Source organism: Chenopodium album, chromosome 27 (assembly GCF_948465745.1).
Source record: "Chenopodium album chromosome 27, dcCheAlbu1.1, whole genome shotgun sequence".
Lineage (NCBI taxonomy): Eukaryota > Viridiplantae > Streptophyta > Magnoliopsida > Caryophyllales > Amaranthaceae > Chenopodium > Chenopodium album.
Window position 1 is genome coordinate 2,496,936 of NC_137860.1, and position 20,252 is coordinate 2,517,187.

The 20,252-nt window shown below is 33.2% G+C and overlaps 2 protein-coding genes across 4 annotated transcripts; one reads left to right on the forward strand and one right to left on the reverse strand.

Moving 5' to 3' along the window:
* The first annotated feature begins 1,778 nt into the window (after positions 1 to 1,778).
* LOC145620267 (BTB/POZ domain-containing protein At2g04740-like) lies at positions 1,779 to 7,574 on the forward strand. Its single transcript, XM_081674912.1, has 5 exons — positions 1,779 to 2,388; positions 4,693 to 5,452; positions 5,823 to 5,859; positions 5,935 to 6,068; positions 6,976 to 7,574. The coding sequence occupies exons 1-5, from the start codon at positions 1,926 to 1,928 to the stop codon at positions 7,313 to 7,315; spliced, it is 1,734 nt and encodes a 577-aa protein (XP_081531038.1). The 5' UTR covers positions 1,779 to 1,925; the 3' UTR covers positions 7,316 to 7,574.
* Positions 7,575 to 8,231: 657 nt separating this feature from the next.
* On the reverse strand, positions 8,232 to 15,732 carry LOC145619061 (fimbrin-4-like). Of its 3 annotated transcripts, none has more exons than XM_081673659.1 (15): positions 15,503 to 15,732; positions 14,824 to 14,958; positions 14,509 to 14,679; positions 14,071 to 14,309; positions 13,786 to 13,957; positions 13,661 to 13,699; positions 13,453 to 13,521; positions 13,251 to 13,367; positions 12,320 to 12,531; positions 11,425 to 11,586; positions 11,145 to 11,344; positions 9,886 to 10,043; positions 9,658 to 9,754; positions 9,443 to 9,534; positions 8,232 to 8,905 (listed from the first exon to the last, which is right to left on the reverse strand). In XM_081673659.1, the coding sequence occupies exons 2-15, from the start codon at positions 14,908 to 14,910 to the stop codon at positions 8,501 to 8,503; spliced, it is 2,220 nt and encodes a 739-aa protein (XP_081529785.1). In that variant the 5' UTR covers positions 14,911 to 14,958; positions 15,503 to 15,732; the 3' UTR covers positions 8,232 to 8,500. The 3 variants fall into 3 exon arrangements, with proteins under 3 accessions (XP_081529785.1, XP_081529783.1, XP_081529784.1); XM_081673657.1 differs by having other exon boundaries at positions 14,824 to 14,970; XM_081673658.1 differs by lacking the exon at positions 15,503 to 15,732 and adding an exon at positions 15,412 to 15,459 and having other exon boundaries at positions 14,824 to 14,970.
* Positions 15,733 to 20,252: the final 4,520 nt, after the last annotated feature.

Sequence of the window (20,252 nt, forward strand, 5' to 3'; positions counted from 1 at the left end):
AAAAAAAAATCTAGTATCCTTAAAGTAAATGTGTATATCACGTGTCTGGTATGGTATGATTGTCCATTGAAATTCTCCTTAAACTTGTATATGGACTTTTGCTTCCATGTACTTCTTAAAAAGATGTTTTGTCTTTGTAATTTAAAATCGGAAACATTTAGGTACTACAACCTACCCTCATTAAAATAATTTTCATCCATGAAACTTGAATTAAAATATATTAGACCAAAATGGCCCGATTTGGGAGGAATTTTTCAAACCTAAATTCTAGACCTATAGGAAAATTAACCTAAAAATTCAAGATTCTTAGGCTAAATGGACCGATTTGAATTGAGTTTTTGAGTTCAAATTCGAGCGGGGCTCCAAAACTTGTTTTATGTATTGTTCCTAATTTGACATTGTAAAGTTAGATTAGTTTAATTTGATTTGTGAGAGGTGTCGATTTTGTCAAATATTGTACTTCTCCTTCCCTTAAAGAAAAAAAACAATACTAACAGGTTATATTGGTAATATTTGCTCTCAAAAAGTATTGTGTCATTGTGTGCATCTGAAGTCATTCTTAGACTAATATAAGTTATCGGTCATTTAATAACATTTTTTTTTTGTTTTGTTGGCATATGCATGTGTGACAACGGTTATATTTTGTTAATTTAGAATTAAAATTGTCTTGAGCAAAATGAGCAAGCCTCACGTAATCACCTAAATAATCCAAATTCGTTAATTTTTTTTTTTTTTTTATCTAAATTCGTTTATCAAATGACATTTTAGTGATTATTTTGCATTGAAAATCCAACTGGGTAATAAAAAATAATATAATAACTATTTATGTCAAGTATTTCTACGCTTCATTTTAACGTTGTTTAACTAAATTTTGTATTTCCTTGAGCAAAATATGATGATGAATTGATGACCTTTTTAATAAGAAAATTTTGTCCTATATTGCGATAAACCACTTGATGCGTCCAAAATTTAGTTTTGTGGATAATTGTTCATGAAGTTGCTGGTCAAATCGACACTAAAACTGGATGAGTTGGCCCGATTTTGGGCTCTGGTTGAATTGGGACTGCGCTAGTGGCCACCATTATTGATGGTGGTGGTTGCTTTGATTGGTGGTGGAAGTCGACAACAGTGGTTGTGGTGGTTTCTATGCAGGGGAGAGAAAGTGTAGGGGGTTGGGTGAAGTGGGAGAGACCAGAGAGAATTTTATAACACTTGTAAGGGCGTAATAGTCCGCTCACGCCAATATATTAACGATTTTAATTAATTTACGGGTGGCTTTTTTTTTTTTTTGAGCGGGAAGTAAAATTTCATTAAATAATAGCCATACAGCATCTACAATAATAAAGATCTGTAAACCACAGATTCAGAGAAAATATCATAACTTTTACAATCAAAATCATAACTAATTTGCGTATTTGGCATAGCTCATACTGGAGAAAATACAAGTTAATCTTGAAGATAAACAAATTTTGTTTATCTAATGGCATTTTCGTAAATAAATCAACAAAAAATCCCAGTCAGCATGACATTTTCGTAAATAAGTCAACATTTGTGGGACCCGCAATTTAATAAAAGTTATTCACTTATTTACGAAAATGTCATGCTGACTGGGATGATTTGTTGATATATTTACGAAAATGTCATTAGATAAACAAATTTTGTTTATCATCAAGATGAATGGGGCGTTTAGCGATTCACTTTTGTTGTTTTTTTCATCAATAACAGTATAACACAACCAATTACTAGTATAATTCAATAAACCCCTGCATTTTGCCAGCTTCCTGCAACCTATCATCCAAACCCAGAAAAACCCCACCATTTTCTATCACCCTGCAAAATCCTCATTATCTTCCCCCCAAAACCCCACAAATTTCATCACTCACAATCAATTCCAATTTCTTCATCAATCCAAAAACCCCATTTCAATGTCAAAACCAACCCCTCAAACCAATGATCTCTCAAACATAGACCTAAGTCCAGAAGATTTCAATTCATCCCTTCCCATAAAGAAAGTCCCATATGGAGACGTGTTCGAGGCGGCTCGAGCCGGAGACGTCGACCGCCTTCGTTATCTTCTTGAATCTGGTGTTAATGTCAATGCCAGAGATCAGTGGGATTCAGTGGCACTTTACTATGCTTGTTTAGCTGGTCATCTTGAAGCTGCTCGTATGCTTCTTGAAAATGGCGCCATTTGTGATGAACATACTTTTGATGGTGATCGTTGTCACTATGCTGCCCTTAATTTGAAGGTTAGGAAGCTTCTTAAGGCGTTCGAGGCTCGCCCGCCTCCCCTTGGACCGCTTCAGGCCGCTTTGAGGGAGACTTTTCTTGGGTGTACCGCGAACCGGGATGATTTGGAATTGTCTGATAGTCAGCTTCAGTTTTCTGGTGAGTTTTTGTTTATATGCCTTTGAATTGTGATTTTTTTGAGTTTTTTGCTTGATGCTTTTAGTGTTCTTTTTGATGTATTTATCAATGTTATGCCTTTTTTGAGAACTATAGTACATGATTTGGATAAGATGTTGTATGCCGAAGTATTAGTTGTTGGTTAGTTTATGAAAAAACATGGTATGTTATTATTGTGTCAAATGAAGGTTAATAACTTGAATCGACCCAAAACAGATGGTTATGTGCTTACGTATACGATTGTAAATGATTGGGTGCTAAATTGTTGGTACTTTGGCAGTGGAATGCTAGTTTCGTGGTGATACAATGCTTATCATATTTATATGTTTGCCTTTCTGATCAACAATTATAAGGTGATGGTACATAGTTGATGGAGCAAAATAATGGGTTGATCGGGTTCACTAGTGTATACATATGAACGTACTGCAAATATGTCAGAAAACTTTTTGGAATGGAATTATTTGACGATGAACTGTGAAGGCTTGGCATGAATAAAGTGGCAGCTGAACTTAGAATATGATTGCAAACTTCAGTTCATGACATTCCATTCTTGGAGTTTTGCTGGAGAAACAGCTTTTCTATTTGTAGAAGTGATGCTTCCTCCATTTTTTTTTTTTTAGTTGTGATGGTGGAGTTTTCACGCTTGTCAATGCACATTTTATACCATTAATATCTTTAAAAATTAAGTAAAAGTTATAAAAGGCAATACTTGGAAATTATTTATCTAGACAAATCATATAAGTTCCACATTACTATGTTTTTTCTAACGTATAAAATCACAAAAGATGGTCTAAGGAGTTTATGCGAATAGTATAAAATTTCCAACGTTGTGATTAAAAAAGGAGGAAGTGTTAGGTGTTTTCTTATTTGGTGCATCTGTACTTGGAAATAGCTGACTTCCTGTGAACAGAATTGACAAATTCATTGATGTATTTATAAGCAAGTAATTACATGGTTTCATCATTCTGTTGGAGAGGTGATCAGAGGGTGGAAAAGGTGATATTTGTGTAGTAATATGAGTAATTAAGGCCTGGAATTGCTCTGTTTGTATACATTTGTCTGTGGATAACCAGACTTTGAGGATTCAAACCTGTTTCTTGATTCTATAATAGTACTCCGTATTTCTTATTCCATCAGGACAAGAAAGTTATGTACTTACAGGGTGTAACTATTTCTTACTTGCTTAGTACAAAAAAAAAAAAAAAAAAAACCAAATTTTCTCTGGGGATAGTCTTAAAATGATTTCTCGCCACTTGTAAAGGTGAAAGCCTTTTTGCAGTGAAGTATTAGAAGAGAGGGAAATAATGTCAATTTTGTGGCTTTAGGCTTTAGTCTTTCTTCCCTTCTTGATACTTGTTTACATTAATTCATCTGAAGTCTATCACTTTCCTCATTGACTTGATGAGATTGTGGCATAACAAATGTAAGTTCTTGTGTATGAAGACTAGTAGCACCTTTTTTAATCATAATTTTAGAAAAGAAAGCGCCAAATCATGTACATTATATGTTGTGGCACCATATGGATGGCGCCACCAGTTCTATTGAAGTCATCGCCTTGAATCCTGTATAGATAGTAATAACAAAAGTCTGTATTCTGCATGTCTTGTTGTGCCTCAAGTTTTAATGTTGTGTGCCTTGCTTCCTACCATGCCATTCCTTTGCGTATAGACGATAATTTGTGGCAAGGTTGGATCGGGACCAAGGGAGGGTGGAATTGATGTTTATTTTTTTCTTTCAAATTATTGCACTGGTGAAGGTAATAGCCTGTGGAAGTCACAGTCCTTAACGCCTGAACATTAGAACCTATACTTATAGAGATGATATATCAAATAATTCTCATACTAAAAAATCAGAGCTTTAATAAGACCAAAAAAGAGTAAAATTTTTTGAGTTTTGCACCTAAAATTCTCTTGCTCAGTTCGTGGTATTTTAAGGGTTTTTCTGAGGTCCTTGGTTCGACTATATGGCATATTCATAGATGTTTCCTGTAAAAACTATTGGTTTATTTTTGAAGAGATCTATCCTGATAAGTTTTTGGCAATGCATCTGTGTCTCACCAGCTACCATCCTTTCCCAGAGCTCTCAGAAATAAAGAATGAGTAATTTCAAATTAAATTTCTCCTTGATGGTCTTGAATTAAAATACCATTTTCCTCCCCAATCCTCATTGCATCCTTGCTATCTGAATGCTTCTGGATGTTTTTGGTCATAATTTCTTAATAATTTGTATGCCATCTAACTTTGAGAATTAGGGTATTTGACATTCTACTTGTCTTTTGCTCTGCAGGTTCCTCGATGCTGGATGGACCCAATTACAATCACTTTCCTCCAGATATTGTATTCTATGTGCATGGTAGGCCCATAGAAGCTCATAGAGTAATTTTAAGTGCCCGGTCACCATACTTTAAAAAAAAATTTGAGAGTGTTTGGAAGGATCGAAGAGAAGTACGATTCTCAAAGGAAAAACTATCTTACCCTGCACTCTACAGCCTTCTCCACTTCTTTTATTCTGACCGGCTAGAGGTTGCAGTAGATGACATGGAAGACTTAGTCAGAATTTGCAGTGTGTGTCATTGTGAAGCATTACGGAGAGTAATTGAGAAAGAACTAAATCACCAAAGATTCACAGACTTCAAGGCTTTGCGAGAAGTAGACAGTTCTCAGAGACGTTTTATATTGCAGGGTTTGTCCCTTCCCGAGGAAGACCGTCTTCCTGCTGCTTTACATCATATTCTTCTACTCTCCTTGACCAATTCCTCTAAGGAACAGGATTTTGATAATGTTGCTGATAGCTTAGTAACTTCTGTTGGTAGATTACAAATCCATGAGCATGAAGATGATCTTGCTGATATAACCGTTCGAGTTGATGGACGAGTTTTCCGTTGCCATCAAGTCATTCTGGCTTCCAGATCAGAGTATTTCAAAACAAGAATATCCAGGATGGATGATTTCCTGGAGGTCAATGATGATTTGCTTAGTCATGCCCTTCCCTGTCTTGAAGAGCATGATTTAAGCCATGAGGCATTTGAGAAAATGATAGAATTTATGTATGTGCCTTTTCTCCCATTTCTGCATTTTGCTGCATGTATACTTTGTTTAGTACTAATAGTGGTGAATAGCTTATAAGCTATCTAACTTATTGCAGGTTATTGAAGACTGTTACTTATTTCTTAGTACATACTACATATCACATGGTTGATTATGGTTATATGGTATACTATTCATGTACTGCTAGTCGTTATTTTAGGGTGGGATTCATATGCTGCTACTTTAGAGTTCCTGGATCCTTCCCGAATATTAGTATGGTTGCATTTGATGTTATTCTACACAAGCATGGTCTGATTTGGCGAGTCCTGTTACGCACATTTCTTATCCTCTTTGGCATATGCTAACTTTGTACTCATCTCCTTGGTCAAGGTACACTGATGGTTTAAAAAATGTGGAACCTCGACAGGTAAGATACTTAAATTTGAGTGTGTGTAGATTTTCTTTTCCCTTTTCTGTAATTCTTGACATTTCATCTTATCAGGCTGAGGAATTATTTGATGCTGCTTCAAGATATTTGTTATTTCCCCTAAAGCGTGCTGTAGCTGATGCACTACTCCCACACCTAGAAATGGCCTCACCTTCGGAACTATGCCATTGGCTACTATTAGCAGATATGTAAGTACTTCATTGTTAAAGTATCTCATATTCTTATCTTCACTAAGTACATCAGATGCATCAGATCAAGTTTCATGCCTTGTTCCTTTGTCTGCCTGCATGTTTTTTTGTATTATTTTCTTTTCTTTTGAATAAAGTATTGCAAAATGTATATGTTAAGTGATTCATTTTGTTGTTGTTCTGATATCTGACTAGTACGACAACCATGTAATCATAGTATGGGGGTAGTACTATATTTTGGGGGTGAGAAAGAAACTTATTTATGTCTTTCTGGTCTTCATTGGTATCTACTTATTAGATGTATCAGACATGGATACCTTTTTATGTTCCCTTTGAGAACCTGTGCACTATGACAAATGAAAAAAATTCTCATAATTGGCTGTGGACATAAAATATGAAATTTCAGTTATTCCTTGTAACATCCTGCCACATATTTGTATATGTTGTGTTGATTTAATTCTAATTTCACCTCGTATATGTGGGTTGCCTGAGACTCTGAAAGTTATTTTCATGATCTTGAATCTCCATGTTCCTTTCTGTAACAAATCACAGCTAGGATGTCCTTGCGTCATATAACTATTGGTCACTGCAATGTCTTTTCCCTTTTTTTTTTTTTTTGTCCTTTCTCATCTTCCCTTTATCTGGGAAGAAGGCCATGCCTAGGCCTGGTTCTGGGTTTGGGTTATACCTTTGTCTGGGTTTGGTGGGTTTTAGAGCTAGGATTTCACTTTTTATTACTCGTTTTTCCAGTTTCTGTTGATATATAAAGGGTGATTAGGCTGGAGCTTTTTTGCTAATCTATGCCTAATAAAAGGAACCAAGAAAGGAATTTCTGGACAAATCTTTTTAAATTAACTAGCAGCTCAGTATCTATTTTGCTAATTCAGCTGCCTGCCTGCCTATACAGGTATGGTGTCTTGAAGATTAGAGAATACTGTCTGGATGCAATGGCATGTAACTTTGAGACATTTGCTGATACAAGAGAATTCCGGGCCATGCTTTTGACTCTTCCTCCACCATCAGGAGACTCCTCCCTTCGAACCACTGCTCCTAGTGCCCCAGGAGCAGGAGGACACAGTGACCAGGGTAATATTCTTGATGATTTGCGAGAGAAGTGGCTTGAGATTGAAGCTGCCGAGCTGGATGAAAGAGATGAGAGTGCCTTGCTTTTTGACAAGCGACTTGAGATGCTGATGCAAACTGCAGAACAAGAACAAGAACAAGAGATGTCTGATTCCATCAACTAGACTATAGATTACTCAATGATGATGGTGTAAAAATAGAGAAGTTTGTTATAATATTTCTTAACAAGCAATTGTGAATACATAAATTGTTATCATAGTAGGAGAATTACCGTCAGGAGTGATGTTAAGGTGCACTCATAAGGCCGAAAGCTGCAGTGTCAGTAAGTAGTTATACTATGGCCAAAGTTAGGTTAAGTGGCTTGTGCTTGTATACTCTCATCATTCTTTTTACCACGATACATGAAATGGAATATCTTAAATTTATGCCATTGCTTTTGATGACCAGTATACACTCATGATCTCATGATCTCCCTCATTCTTCCATACTTTATCTAAGGGAACTCCAATTTGTTCTAAAAATCTGTTTTTTGAACATACAGAATTTGGATGACAAAATTTGAAATTTTCATAGTTGTATTAATTATTACCTCAATTCCTTTTTGTTTGTACTAGAAGATTTTTTGCCTTAAGAATTCATTGATACATATATCAGAAATAGTGTATTTGTTTGGTATTGTCAACTTTTTGTAGTATGGAGTACCTAGTTGAAGATAATAAAACCCAAATATGTACAACAAAAAGTGCGCTAAGAGTCAAATGGGGCAAAAAAAAAAGAAATGAAAAGAGTAATTTTTTTGGCATAAAGGAGTAACACGGAGTAATTTTAAGTCTCCATAAATACTTTTATAAAGTTTTTTATAATAACATTATAGAATATCATATTACCTTCGTTCTTCTAAGTTCTATAGATACCCAATCTAAGAAATTGTTGAAGAATGTGAGTGAGTGTAAGAGGGAGAATGTAAAAAGGTGAGTTTGTATAAGAAAAAGGTGAATAAAGTAAGAAAGTGTGAAAATGTACAATTATTATGACATTTGATGTGTAAGACGGTATCATGGTAAAAGGGGTATAATAGAATAAAGTAAAGTCTTCTTTCAAAAAACAAAAAAAAATCTAATCACAAAGCTTCCAAGTTTACACGAGCAAATACTACTTTTCTATTGTTTTCAAGTATTGTGAAAAACAAGTGTGTATTTTCCTATATCCAAAACAAAATTTGATTTTCTTTTCTTTTTTTTTTTCTGATCCTTTTCTAAAAATTTGTTTAGTTTTATATTTTGCGTTCTATTAAGCCCAGAAAAGAACAAAAATCGAGGCAGACACAAAAAATATTTGCTGCACTAACATCATTTCTCCTTTGGCTGGTCCACTACTGATTGGGATGCCTCAACAGAGTCTATTAAACCTTCAACAGCAGATGGGGAAGCCTGAGCAGGATAGGTTGAATCTTCAACAGCAGCAGATGAAGCCTTAGCAAGGTCGGTTGAATCTTCAACAGCAGTTGGGGAAGCCTCAGCAGGGCCGGTCAAATCATCAACAGCGGTAGGGGAAGCATCTTCAGGGTCGATTGAATCTTCAGCAGCGGTAGGGGAAGCATCTTCAGGGTCAATTGAATCTTCAGCAGCGGTAGGGGAAGCAGCTGTAGGGGAAGCATCTTCAGTTTCTTCGAGAACAGCCAGCTGCCCTGGTTTTTTCTGAAGGCTCCAGTACATGATGCTTGCTGTTAAGGTGAGTATCATCTTCTGATTTACCTGTCAAAGAAATGCATTGTATAGTAAGGTATCTGATTCTGAAGCTACGAATTTTTGTTATTTCTGGCTACCTAACGAAAGACCAAATTGAGGGAAATGAGGATTGAAGCACACAATATCAGCATACACACGAAAAGAGAAAAATTCTAAACAGGATGAATAAGTACTGAATAAAAAAAAAAAAAAAAAATACTTCCGAGTTTCTGACAGAATCAGCTTAAAACAAAGAAACTGAAATGGACTGGCTATATTGACCAGGGTACTCCATCCAAGCACAGTTTGTCAAAGACCACAATGTTCCTGAAACTAGGTAATCTGAATTTGGCCTAAATCAAAATAGACATGACCTGAAAAGTAATATGGCGGAGATTGATTGAATCCCCTATCTAAAATAATAGACAATATATATGATCATGACCAAAACCGAACTTGATCCGGATGGCCTGCTCGTCACCATTAACCAAAATATAATTATAAGGTTGAATTGATGAGAAGGAACAAAAATTTAATGCCAAGTTAATGGACTCCAGATCTCACCTCTACGATATCCTCAGGCAACAAAAATATAGAACATCCAAGCTTTCTGGCAACACTGATTATGTAAGAAGCATTCAGCTTCTTATCCTCATCTGCAGTCACAGAAAATTTACAATAGCATTATACTTTGTACCTCTTTCAAAGATGCAAAACTATGCATGTAATCAAATTTTAAAAATTAGCATTGAACATCAGTGCACCCAGAGACAAAGTACCATTTTCTCCTTTGGTTACAACTGTCCAATCAACCACTCTTGGCTCCACTGCACTAAGAAGTTCCAGGAAAAATATCCCACTAGATAGACTTTTGTCCTGAATATAAAAAATCAGATTCGAGTGTAAAAGATAGATTCATCTCAGTTGTATATCATTCAACTGCTAATAAGTTTGGTTAGATATATGTAGTATAATCTTGTAACCAAAATCCACTGTAGCATACGTACTTTGAAGCTATCTATCTGAGAAGATTTCCCTGAACTCTTGACCTTTTTGTTTGCCCATTCAAGAATATGTGCATCTGTAATCTCTCTCCCTTGTGAGAAAGATCTCAGATTTTTCAGTAGTTGGAGCATTGTAAACCTCATCAATTGCCAGAGAAAAGCTGAAAAATACAACATTTGAAACAGGTTATTTGCTAGATTTCAAAGATCCAAACTAATGCATTATGATGTAGTGTGTCATTTAGTGGTTATCAAGCTTAGAAATATGCAATAAAATCTCACACAACCACTTGGCTTCATTAAAGAGCTAAGGAAACAGTATTTTTTGTTAGTCAATCAACAGGAAGAAGAGAAATTATGGGTTATGAACAGCTTGACATCAGTTCTGTCATACACTCACATCATCTTTGGAAATATAAAATGGTTCCTTTATCCCAAATCAAAGTACTCCAATTATAGACATCTATATCTTTCTACAGAAAAGTAAGGGTACAAGTCATATGCGGAAAGATATAGAGAGAGAACCAGCAAGTACTCCAATTATAAACATCTATATCTTTCTACAAAAGTCCCATGTTTTTCTCTTCAGCATACAAGAGAGAATATTTTAAAGAATGGTAGAATAATTGCTTCGACACAAGTATACTGTCCAAACCAGAGAGAAACAGGCTACAAATAAATCAATAGGTCAAGGTTAAAAGATAGCAGGATACGAAATATCATCATCATAGGCAATGCACTGGTAAAATGAGCAAAAGCAGAGCTTTGGCCCTCTCCCCCCACAAAAAGGGAGAGTAGGCCTTTGGTTTTTTACAACTTAAATTAGCTCTAAACAAACTATTAAAGCAAATGTTAATTCACTCTCTTCACTTTGGTTAGATGAGAAAAAGAGATTCCACTTTAATACCACAATTTCTAGTATCAGTGCAGAGTTTCTAATCAGTAATATCTTTTCATCCACTGGAAAGCCACAAGAACTGGTGGGTAAGGCCTCTACTAGAGACAACATAAGGATTATCAGTTTTAGAAAGTAAACAAAAAGTAAGTATGTACTCCATGTCTCCATCTCCAAAAACTCAAAACAAAAATAAGAAAAAAATCTATTAAATCCAAAAGCCTATACCAAAGCCATCAAGACAGTATTCCATATGATTAACAAGATACATGCTGAAGCGCTAAAAATGGCAGTATAGCTGCAACCATCTCGAAGAACTCATATTCTAATCAAAAGGATATGGAGAAAATGGTAAGTGCAAGCTAACCTATAATGAGCTTTTTATTTCCTTGTACAATATCATTTCCAGCAACATTAACTAGGGAGAAGTTCAATCTTTTTCCAATATCAATAACTTGATTGCAATTTTCAACTTTCTTGAACGGCATCTTGATAGGAGGTTTATTAGCATGTCTCCAGTTAACTGATCCTGGGAAAACTTTATCCAACACTTCCAAAAGAACCCACCTGCAAAGGAGGATAAAACATCAGCCTAGTCAAACTTCACCTGGATTTTTATATATGACAGCACAAGACAAGAAGCTTACCCTTGTCTAACATCCTCAAACAAATTATTGACATATGATGAAACTCCAAGACTATTAATCCAGAGTCGAAAGCATCTCTCTTCCCTTGAAGTTTCCAAGTCATCATCTAAAACATTAGTGAGGGAGATCTTCTCTGTATCAACCTCAGCAGTCAGACCATTTCTGCAAAGCCAAGTCACAAACTCTTGAGAAGCATTCAACAGATACATTTGCAAAACTGAGTCATGGCATATAGTAATGAAAGAAGATCAAAGCAAAAGAGAGAGACACGTAAGATGTGCAATGATGATGAGTGTCAAAAAGCTCTTAGATATATATGGTAAGGCTTTCTTTTTTTATATGCAAACAAAAAATCAAAACCAACTCTCTCCTCTCCTCCTTAAAATCACCAAAACGAAAGTAATAGCATTTTGCCAAAGTATAATAATAAAAAAGAATATGCCATCAAACTAAACCTTAAGATATACCAGTTCAACTTCCATTTTGCATATCAACTATGAAAATCACGTCAAAGCCATGATTTACTTCACTATGGTTTTTGAGTTAAAAAAAAAAACAATTTCACAAAGAAAACATCAACTTCAGTGTTCAGTCTCCAATAAGAGACAATAAAGTAGCTTATATGCAGTGATGGACATAATGTTTGCAAACAGTTTAGAAATATGAAAAACTGCTTACCAACAAATGAGATGAAATTTTAAATTAGTACCCTATGAAAACAAGACCTGATTTCGACTACTTAAAGCTTGGCGCAAAATATTATTATTACTACCAGACATAAGTGCAAAAGTTGGTTGGGGCTAAACTGAAATAAGTTAAGAGGAGAAAGTGAACACAAATAATTACAAGTGCTAAACCAAACTATTCAAAGAAAGATAATGGGCAAAACAATTACCTGTGTTGGAAGATCTGAGCAACAAATGTAAGATTTAAATTGGTTGATCCCTCTACAATATCCTTTGGACTGATATATCTATTACAATCCAATTTCCCTGCTTGTTCCACGATCAGTTTTGCTCTTTGAGTCGGATCTTTAGTTTCCAAAGTAGAGTTGGTTTTGTGTTCAGGTGCAAGAACATTAAGTAAATGAGCATAAGCTTCACCATCCTGGACAAGTAAAAATTTTGTTTGACCATTTAGTGTATTAAACAATTATTATAATATTGCTGCTCATCTAGTCTGAGATAAGTATAAGATGCAGCTTCATATACATCACATACTAAGAAATGAGAAGTTTAATCAAGCTGTTTCTCCTAGACTATATATGACAGTGCATTAACATAGTTGCAGCATTCCTAACAAATTAACAACAGATGAGAAGTAGTACATTGGAAAAAGTATATCAACAGCTATCCCAGATGCTGCTCATCCCACTAGTCACTGGTCTATAAATAAGGGTTACCAGACTTCAATACAGGAAAGGATATAGAATCTTAATGAAAAAAGAGAGGTAATTTCTCCTCAAGGAATACAGAATGAGCAGCCTATACGCCGTACTTTTTAGTTCAAAGATCTAACTCCTAGAAGGAACTAGATTTATCGCACTGGGTAGTAGAAAGTATATGAAAAGCTAGTAAAATAGTTTCTTTCATGCACCTAGTTTGTAAATATTTCATATTTCCAAAAATAACCTACTCTTACCTGACCTTCCCCCTGATCTTATCATCCTACTAACTTCTTAACCACCATAAAGTCTAGAAAGCTAGATTACACCATCCTCAGGTAACTACATTAACTACTTACTAATTTACTATGAAGCAAAAATAAACAGATTGTTTAAGTTCTGTCAAATAGAAAATCACTTTCAGGGTCATTAAAGAGCTCACCTTTAAATCAGTGGAGAAATTGGTCACCTCCTTTTTATATCCTGATTTCTTCAGCTGGAAGTTCATCCATTTCAACAAGACCTTATCTGGTGGCAAATTCATGAGTTCCTCCACATCCTGCAAAGCAGTTTACGCAATTATAAAAATAATGGCCATGCAAATACATGACCAATGTTTTAAGGATGTCAAAGAAGCTTCAGACCTGATTATCCTCCACCAACTCCACAAGTTGAGGTGTCTTCTTCAAATTAAGGTCAGCTAGCAATTGAATCTGATTCCCATAAAAACTTATGAGCATTGCATTAATCGACCATTACTATAGTAACTAATCCTAGTTTGTGAGACATATTCCAGTAAAAATGAAGTAAAAAAGGCTAAAGACAATTGGTGGAAAAATGTAGACTGAATACCTTAATAATTTGAGAAATCAATCCCATAACCAGATGGCGCTACATGATGACAATTAAGTGTATCGGCATCAGTAAAGTTTATTCAAACGTACCAAGAAATGAACAACAAATTGTTAAGAACTTACTCGTCCCTCCACCAAGTCCTGTGTGCCAATGTTAACAACAGTGCAGCCTATAGCCTTTGCAGAATTAAGACAAAGTGTGTGGTTCTCATTTCTCTCCCAAGGATTTTGAGTTTTTTTGGTGTTTATTGCTCTTTCATCTATTGTCCCAGGCACAGCAAGATTAATCAACTTACTGCAGAAAGACGTAACGTTTTAAAGCTTTCTAACAAGTAATAACCAAATATTACAAACCAAAAATCAGCTATAAACTGATGCAAAGAACGTCTATGAGCCATAAGTGTATACCAAAGAAGAACTCCATCTTTGACAAGTTCGAATAGCTGGTTTGTTTTTGGGTCTATAGGAAGATATTTCTTCAAGAAGGGATCCTCCGCCAGATGATTGTTAATATGTGTAACATATGATTCCTTCTCTGATTCACTAATGACATGGAAATGGGTGGTGGTTGATTGTCTGAGTATGGAAGTAGCTCGTTTATAACCAGTACCTTTCCCACTAGCTCGGCCTTGAAAACCAAGATATTCCTGCTCAGTGCCATAAAAACTTCAAATGATTTAACTCCTTACATATAATGGCATTGCAATTTATTAACTAACTAAGTAAGAGAACACACAAAAACAACAGAATGTCATTACAAATAACGCTTTGTAGTCACAGTAACTTCGATAAAAAAAAAATGACAAAAATTCGTCTGTGTGAAATTCTGCAATACACCGTACTTACCCTTAGGAATGATTCGAAATCAATCTCGTGTGTCAAGTCAGGATATGAATCCTCCAATGCAGCTCTCACTTCATTCTCCGTATACATCCCATTGATACCCTTAAGCTTTGCAAAAACTGGTGGCAAATCCGACACCGTTACATGACCAGATTGCAACTTTAACGCAGAAAACTGAAAACAAGCCCACAATATTAATGTTGTCAATCAAGCAAACATATCATCTACATTAATTAATCATATAACAATAACATTTTATAGTACAACAACATCAACATTATCAAATTAACAATAATCAGAAGTCAAAGAATTCAAAACCTTAGACTTGAGGCTGCGAAGCTCCACTTGGGTAAATTGACTTTGCAACCGAGGATCAGAAACAAGTACACCCTCAAACCCAGACATCTTTGAAATGTGCTAACTTTTTACTCTTTTAATGTTCAATCATCAATTCTATCATCAAAACTGCAATTAATCCACCATTCTTCATCATCATCACAATTACAATAAATGCATAAAATCAAATGCAAGAAATCAAATTCATTAATTCAAAGAATAATACGCAGTATAATAAAAACCCATTTGTGAAGTAAATTTTATAAACTGACAAATTACATTATATTTCATTATAAACAATATTCAATCATCATCAAAACTGCAAATAACCCACCATCATCAAAAACACAATAACTGTAACCACCATTAATGCAAACACCTTAGAAAATCAAATTCAAAAAATAATTAATCAAAAACAAAAATCACCCATTTCAAAAAAAAAAAAAAAAAAAAAAAAAGGCAATTTACCCATTTCAAAATTCCGAATACCCACAAAAACAAATTGATGATTCATCTTACAAAAAAACAACCCAAATGAAGAAATTTAGAGAGAGAAAATAAAAAACAGACCTTGTCATTCAGAATGCAATGCTAGAAATGGAGGAGAGAGAAAGAAAAGAAGAGATAAAAACGTAAAAAATAAGGACTATAAAAAGCTCACCATTTTTGTTCCTTGGAGATTAAGGACTCTGTTGATTTCGCATGACAAGGAATTTAATTAATTTATTTAATTATATATTATATAAAAATTATAGTTTGATGCTTCCAAGTTATTTTGGGAAGAAAATTTGAATAAATGTTTGACAAATTAAAACAAAAAAATGTTGGTTTTTTTTTTTTTTTTTTTTGGGAACGTCTTTCCTACATGTGTGGACGGTGGGGGCGTGGGGTGGTGTGGTGTGGTGGGCCGTGCGCATTCGGTTGGACGTGTTTAGATGTTCTAATTTGTTTTCATGTCGTGTTAATTTATACTCGTATTACTCCTTCTGTCATTTTATTATATGCATACTAGGTTAGGCCCCGTGCCATGCACGGTAATTTTTAATAACTATTATTAAATTAAGGAAAACTTGTTAAATAACACCTTTTATAACCCTTTTGTTGTGAAAAATTGGTATTATATGAATTTTTCTAAAATATTATATGATGTAATGAATTTATTTTAAAAGACCTTATAATCAATAACTATAAAAGAGCCTATTAGCCAGATAGTTATTTTTAAACGCATTTGACAATATGTATATTATTATATATTTAATTTCATAAAAAATTGGTAAAATTTTCTCGTTGTTAACCAAATAGATTTCTTAAAACTTTGTACATTACATTCGGTAGTCACTATGTATGTCACAAATTATGTTAAAATTTGATTTTTTTTCCCCTCTTAAATTTATAGTTGTTAATATTTATTTGTAGAAGGATACATCAAATCTTTTATTTTATCTATTTTTTAATATTTGAAATTCAAATTACTTTCTTGGAGCTTTTTAACATTTAATCAAATAAATCTAAATAAAATTATTGTTGTAATAAGTTGTACATAACATTGTGGCACAATTATGTTAAGAATTTGATTTTTTTTATTTTTATTTTTATTTTAGTTTATATATTTGCCAATGTACTCCGTATATGTTATTGAAAAACATATCAAATCTCTTATTTATGTATTATTTTGCTATCTTTTTATTTATGTATAAGATTTATGAAATCTTTTATTTATGTATTATTTTGCTGTCTTTTTATTTATGTATAAGATTTGTTTACTAAAGATTACCAGTATTAAAAAAAAAAAAAAAAAAACTAAAGGACACACCAGAAAATGACACGTGTCATTGCTGGTGTGTCTTTTAGTATATAGTTATTGATGATTTCTCATTTTATATGAAAATTAAAAAAGTTAAAGAATTTATAAAACTAATAATCGAGAGTATGAATATAAGTATATAATAAAAGAACGGAGGAATATTAAAAATGATTAGCAATTTAATAGGTTTGATTTAAGGAAATGATACTTGCATTCACAGTATTGATTTTATTAATCTTACATGTTGTTTGCATATGAGGAAGTTAAATAAATGTGATTTTGTAAATTCTGTGAATATCCATTTAAGAAGTAACCTTCATATATGAAGGTTTTCATTGTATCATTGGACATAGGTTTGTAAGTTTTAAAAATTCGACCCAATATTTAATGCTTTTAGAGTGTCTTCCATTCATATGATTTTTAATTATCTAAACTTATTTTATTTTTATCTAAACTTATATCACCTTAATGGAACTCATCTATTATCTATCTATCTATCTATCTATCTATCTATCTATTATACTAAAACTGAGTACGATGACATCACCACCGCCCACGTGTCGCTTTCTGAATAAAAAAATTCCCGCCTAAATGCAATGATGATGTCATTTTTTTTAGCTATCATATTTAATATTTTTGAAATTTAATATATTAGAATCTTCTACATTACACATATCAATCTATTGTAGGAAATTGAAACAATTTTAAATAGTTAACTAATAAATGGCCTTTTATATTAAACTATGTATTAGACGACGTTAAACAAGTACGATACTATATCATAATTTTGATGAAAATAAAAAATTTTAAAATTACAAATATTTTTTGTATGTAATACTTATTTATATTCATGTATAATAGCCATTTTTGTTTTAAAAAAAAAATACAAATTACAAATAAGTTTTATATAAACCGTGCATCGCAAAAACTCTAACTAATTTTAATTATAATTTTTTATCAACCCTCATCAAAACTTATTTTTCTTAAACTTATGTGAACCTATGACACCTAAAATGTTAACAAAACATAGCCTAGGTTGTGATTTGTGCTAAGTTTGCTCTGCTATACCACATGTATGCTAATATTTTACATAGGAATCCCATATCAATGTTCTTAATATGAATTATAGCTATTTAATTATACATGTCAATTGTATTATGTTGTATAGCAAAAGTTTATTATGTTGATAAACTTGAATTTGTTATAAAATAAAGAAAAGAAAAATAGTAAAATACAAGAGCAAGATGGAAGTGTTAATTGTTGTTCATATCTTCATTAGGCAATGCCTATTTATATATATATACATGAGGACATAGTAACTCTCCAAGAGCAATGAAGAGTCATTATAAGCAAGGGTTACAAAAGGAATACAATAAGTTGAAAGGAGTTACACAAGATATTACTTAGGGAAGTAATAATGCCTAGGAGGTTACAATGTTATACATAATGGACATACATTATTATATTTCATAACACTCCCCCTTGGATGTCCATTATCAAAGATTGTGCCTCGTTAAAACCTTACTAGGAAAAACCCTGTGGGATAAAACCCTAGTGAAGTAAAAAGAGTACATCATTTTCGTAATACGCCTTGACATGCTACCTCGTTAAAAACCTTACCAGGAAAACCCAATGTGGGACAAAACCATGGTTAAGGGAAAAAGAGTGCAGCGCGTATTTTCTCCCCCTGATGAAAGCATAACTTGAGATCTTCCAATGTAATGAATCCAATGCCTTAGTAACTTCACACTTGTAGCTAAATAACATTCTTTGATAGTTGATCCTCCCTGATCAAACTTGAATCTTCAAATCTCCACTGTGATGCATCTTCATTTCTCTATATTTCTGAGAACAAGCTTATGTTGCGTTTACCACTATCTTACTTGTATATGACATTTTTGTTTCAAGTTGCCTTACCATCAAAATTATGTCTGTCTAGAGGTCGTAAAAGTAGCTATTAACCCAAATATTGATTATAATTTATGGCAACTCGTGATATCTTGATTTCATTATCTAAGCTTATATGAATTAGTAATTATATAACATAGCAATTACTATATACTTTACTCATGGTTCTTCTAGACCATAAGAAGATTATTCTTGCTGTAATATATCTCATTACTACTCTTCTTTAGACATTTTGCATTTTATACGAGAGCTCTCCAATGAATACAAAATCGATTAACTCTCACATGGTTAAACTTCAGGTTGATATTTCAATAATTTAGTCACCAATACTCTCAATGAGTTTGATAACAATATCAACATTGTAATTTTTCAAAATATAGAACTTAAAGGGCTATATATATTTGAGTATGTTGTATGTAAGTTCTTCGGGAACTTTTCCATGCATGATTCATAACATGATATTGGATCGTCATCATATAAACTTTCATCACAATTATAAGCCCATTGAAGTATAAATTTCTTCTCGTAAGCCTTCATCATAATTATAAATTTGTCATACCACAAACATTCACATATAACACAATTGTTGTGTAGAACTAATGCATGCAATATAAAATGTAGAATTCATGGTAAAATATAAAACAAAAATATATATGTGATGAATAATGCATCAAACTATATCCTATACATACAATGAATAATGCATAAATCTAAAACTTGAACATGCACATAAAATAAATTAAAGACTCAAAAAATTAAACACTGTACAGTGTGGATTTCAGAAATCCATTTTCTAATTGGACTACTAGTCCATGATAAACTTTTGATCATTAGCATTCATATTTCGTTGGACTTCTTGTCCTTGATAAGCTTTTGATTTATTATCTTAGTTTCATGTCGACATCAAAATGGACATATATTTTTGACTCCTTATTCACAAGTCCATTCCTTCTGCATATACATATTATTTATCGGTTCCGTCATATATCGGTATCATATAATTCCTCAAGATACAATTTTAATTTGCATGCTATTTTAACAATGATATCTGAATACATTTCTCATTGGTACCATTATAATTTTTTTCTTACATAATAGGCCATCTATTATAATAATTTAGATATATATACCACCTATCAAGGGTATTTCTCACATCATGGTATCTTAATGTATCAACTGCACTATCTTGTCATATGTCACATATTTATATTGGAACCGATCATAAAATCTACACTTCAGGTGTAGTGATTTAAAGAAAACTTGGCAAGATCTATCTTAATGTATGCGCATAATATCATTATCACTATAATAAGTTGGCATATAACTTTACAAAGTATCATCAGAGAGATCAACTATTTATAGTATTATAATTTTACCAACTTACTTCAATATAATTTTGCCAACTTACTTCAATTCTTCCCCCTAAGTTGGTAAAGTATCTCAAATGTTGGGGCAATTCTTCACCAACTTAGAATATAGTCTCATGTGCATCAAATGTCATTTCGTAGGATAATCCTATATATTCAACAAAGTTCTATCACTTCTGGAGAATAATAAAATTTTGTTCTCTTCTAGAGATCAATATTAATAGGGAATAATAAATTGTGTAGTTGCTAATTTCTTATTCTATTCTTATGTGCTGACATACAATAGCCCCAATCAATAGAATTGTTATACAAATATAAACTTTCTTGTAATT

Bases quoted from the DNA above. Each gene is read 5' to 3' on its own strand.
- LOC145620267 (XM_081674912.1), top strand. From the start codon at position 1,926: ATGTCAAAACCAACCCCTCAAACCAATGATCTCTCAAACATAGACCTA. The intron at 5,453-5,822 runs GTATGTGCCTTT...TCCTTGGTCAAG, and splicing joins GAGAAAATGATAGAATTTAT to GTACACTGATGGTTTAAAAA. The intron at 5,860-5,934 runs GTAAGATACTTA...TCATCTTATCAG, and splicing joins AAAATGTGGAACCTCGACAG to GCTGAGGAATTATTTGATGC.
- LOC145619061 (XM_081673659.1), bottom strand. From the start codon at position 14,910: ATGTCTGGGTTTGAGGGTGTACTTGTTTCTGATCCTCGGTTGCAAAGT. The intron at 14,310-14,508 runs GTAAGTACGGTG...GGCACTGAGCAG, and splicing joins ATTTCGAATCATTCCTAAGG to GAATATCTTGGTTTTCAAGG. The intron at 13,368-13,452 runs GTCTGAAGCTTC...ACTGCTTTGCAG, and splicing joins AGTTGGTGGAGGATAATCAG to GATGTGGAGGAACTCATGAA.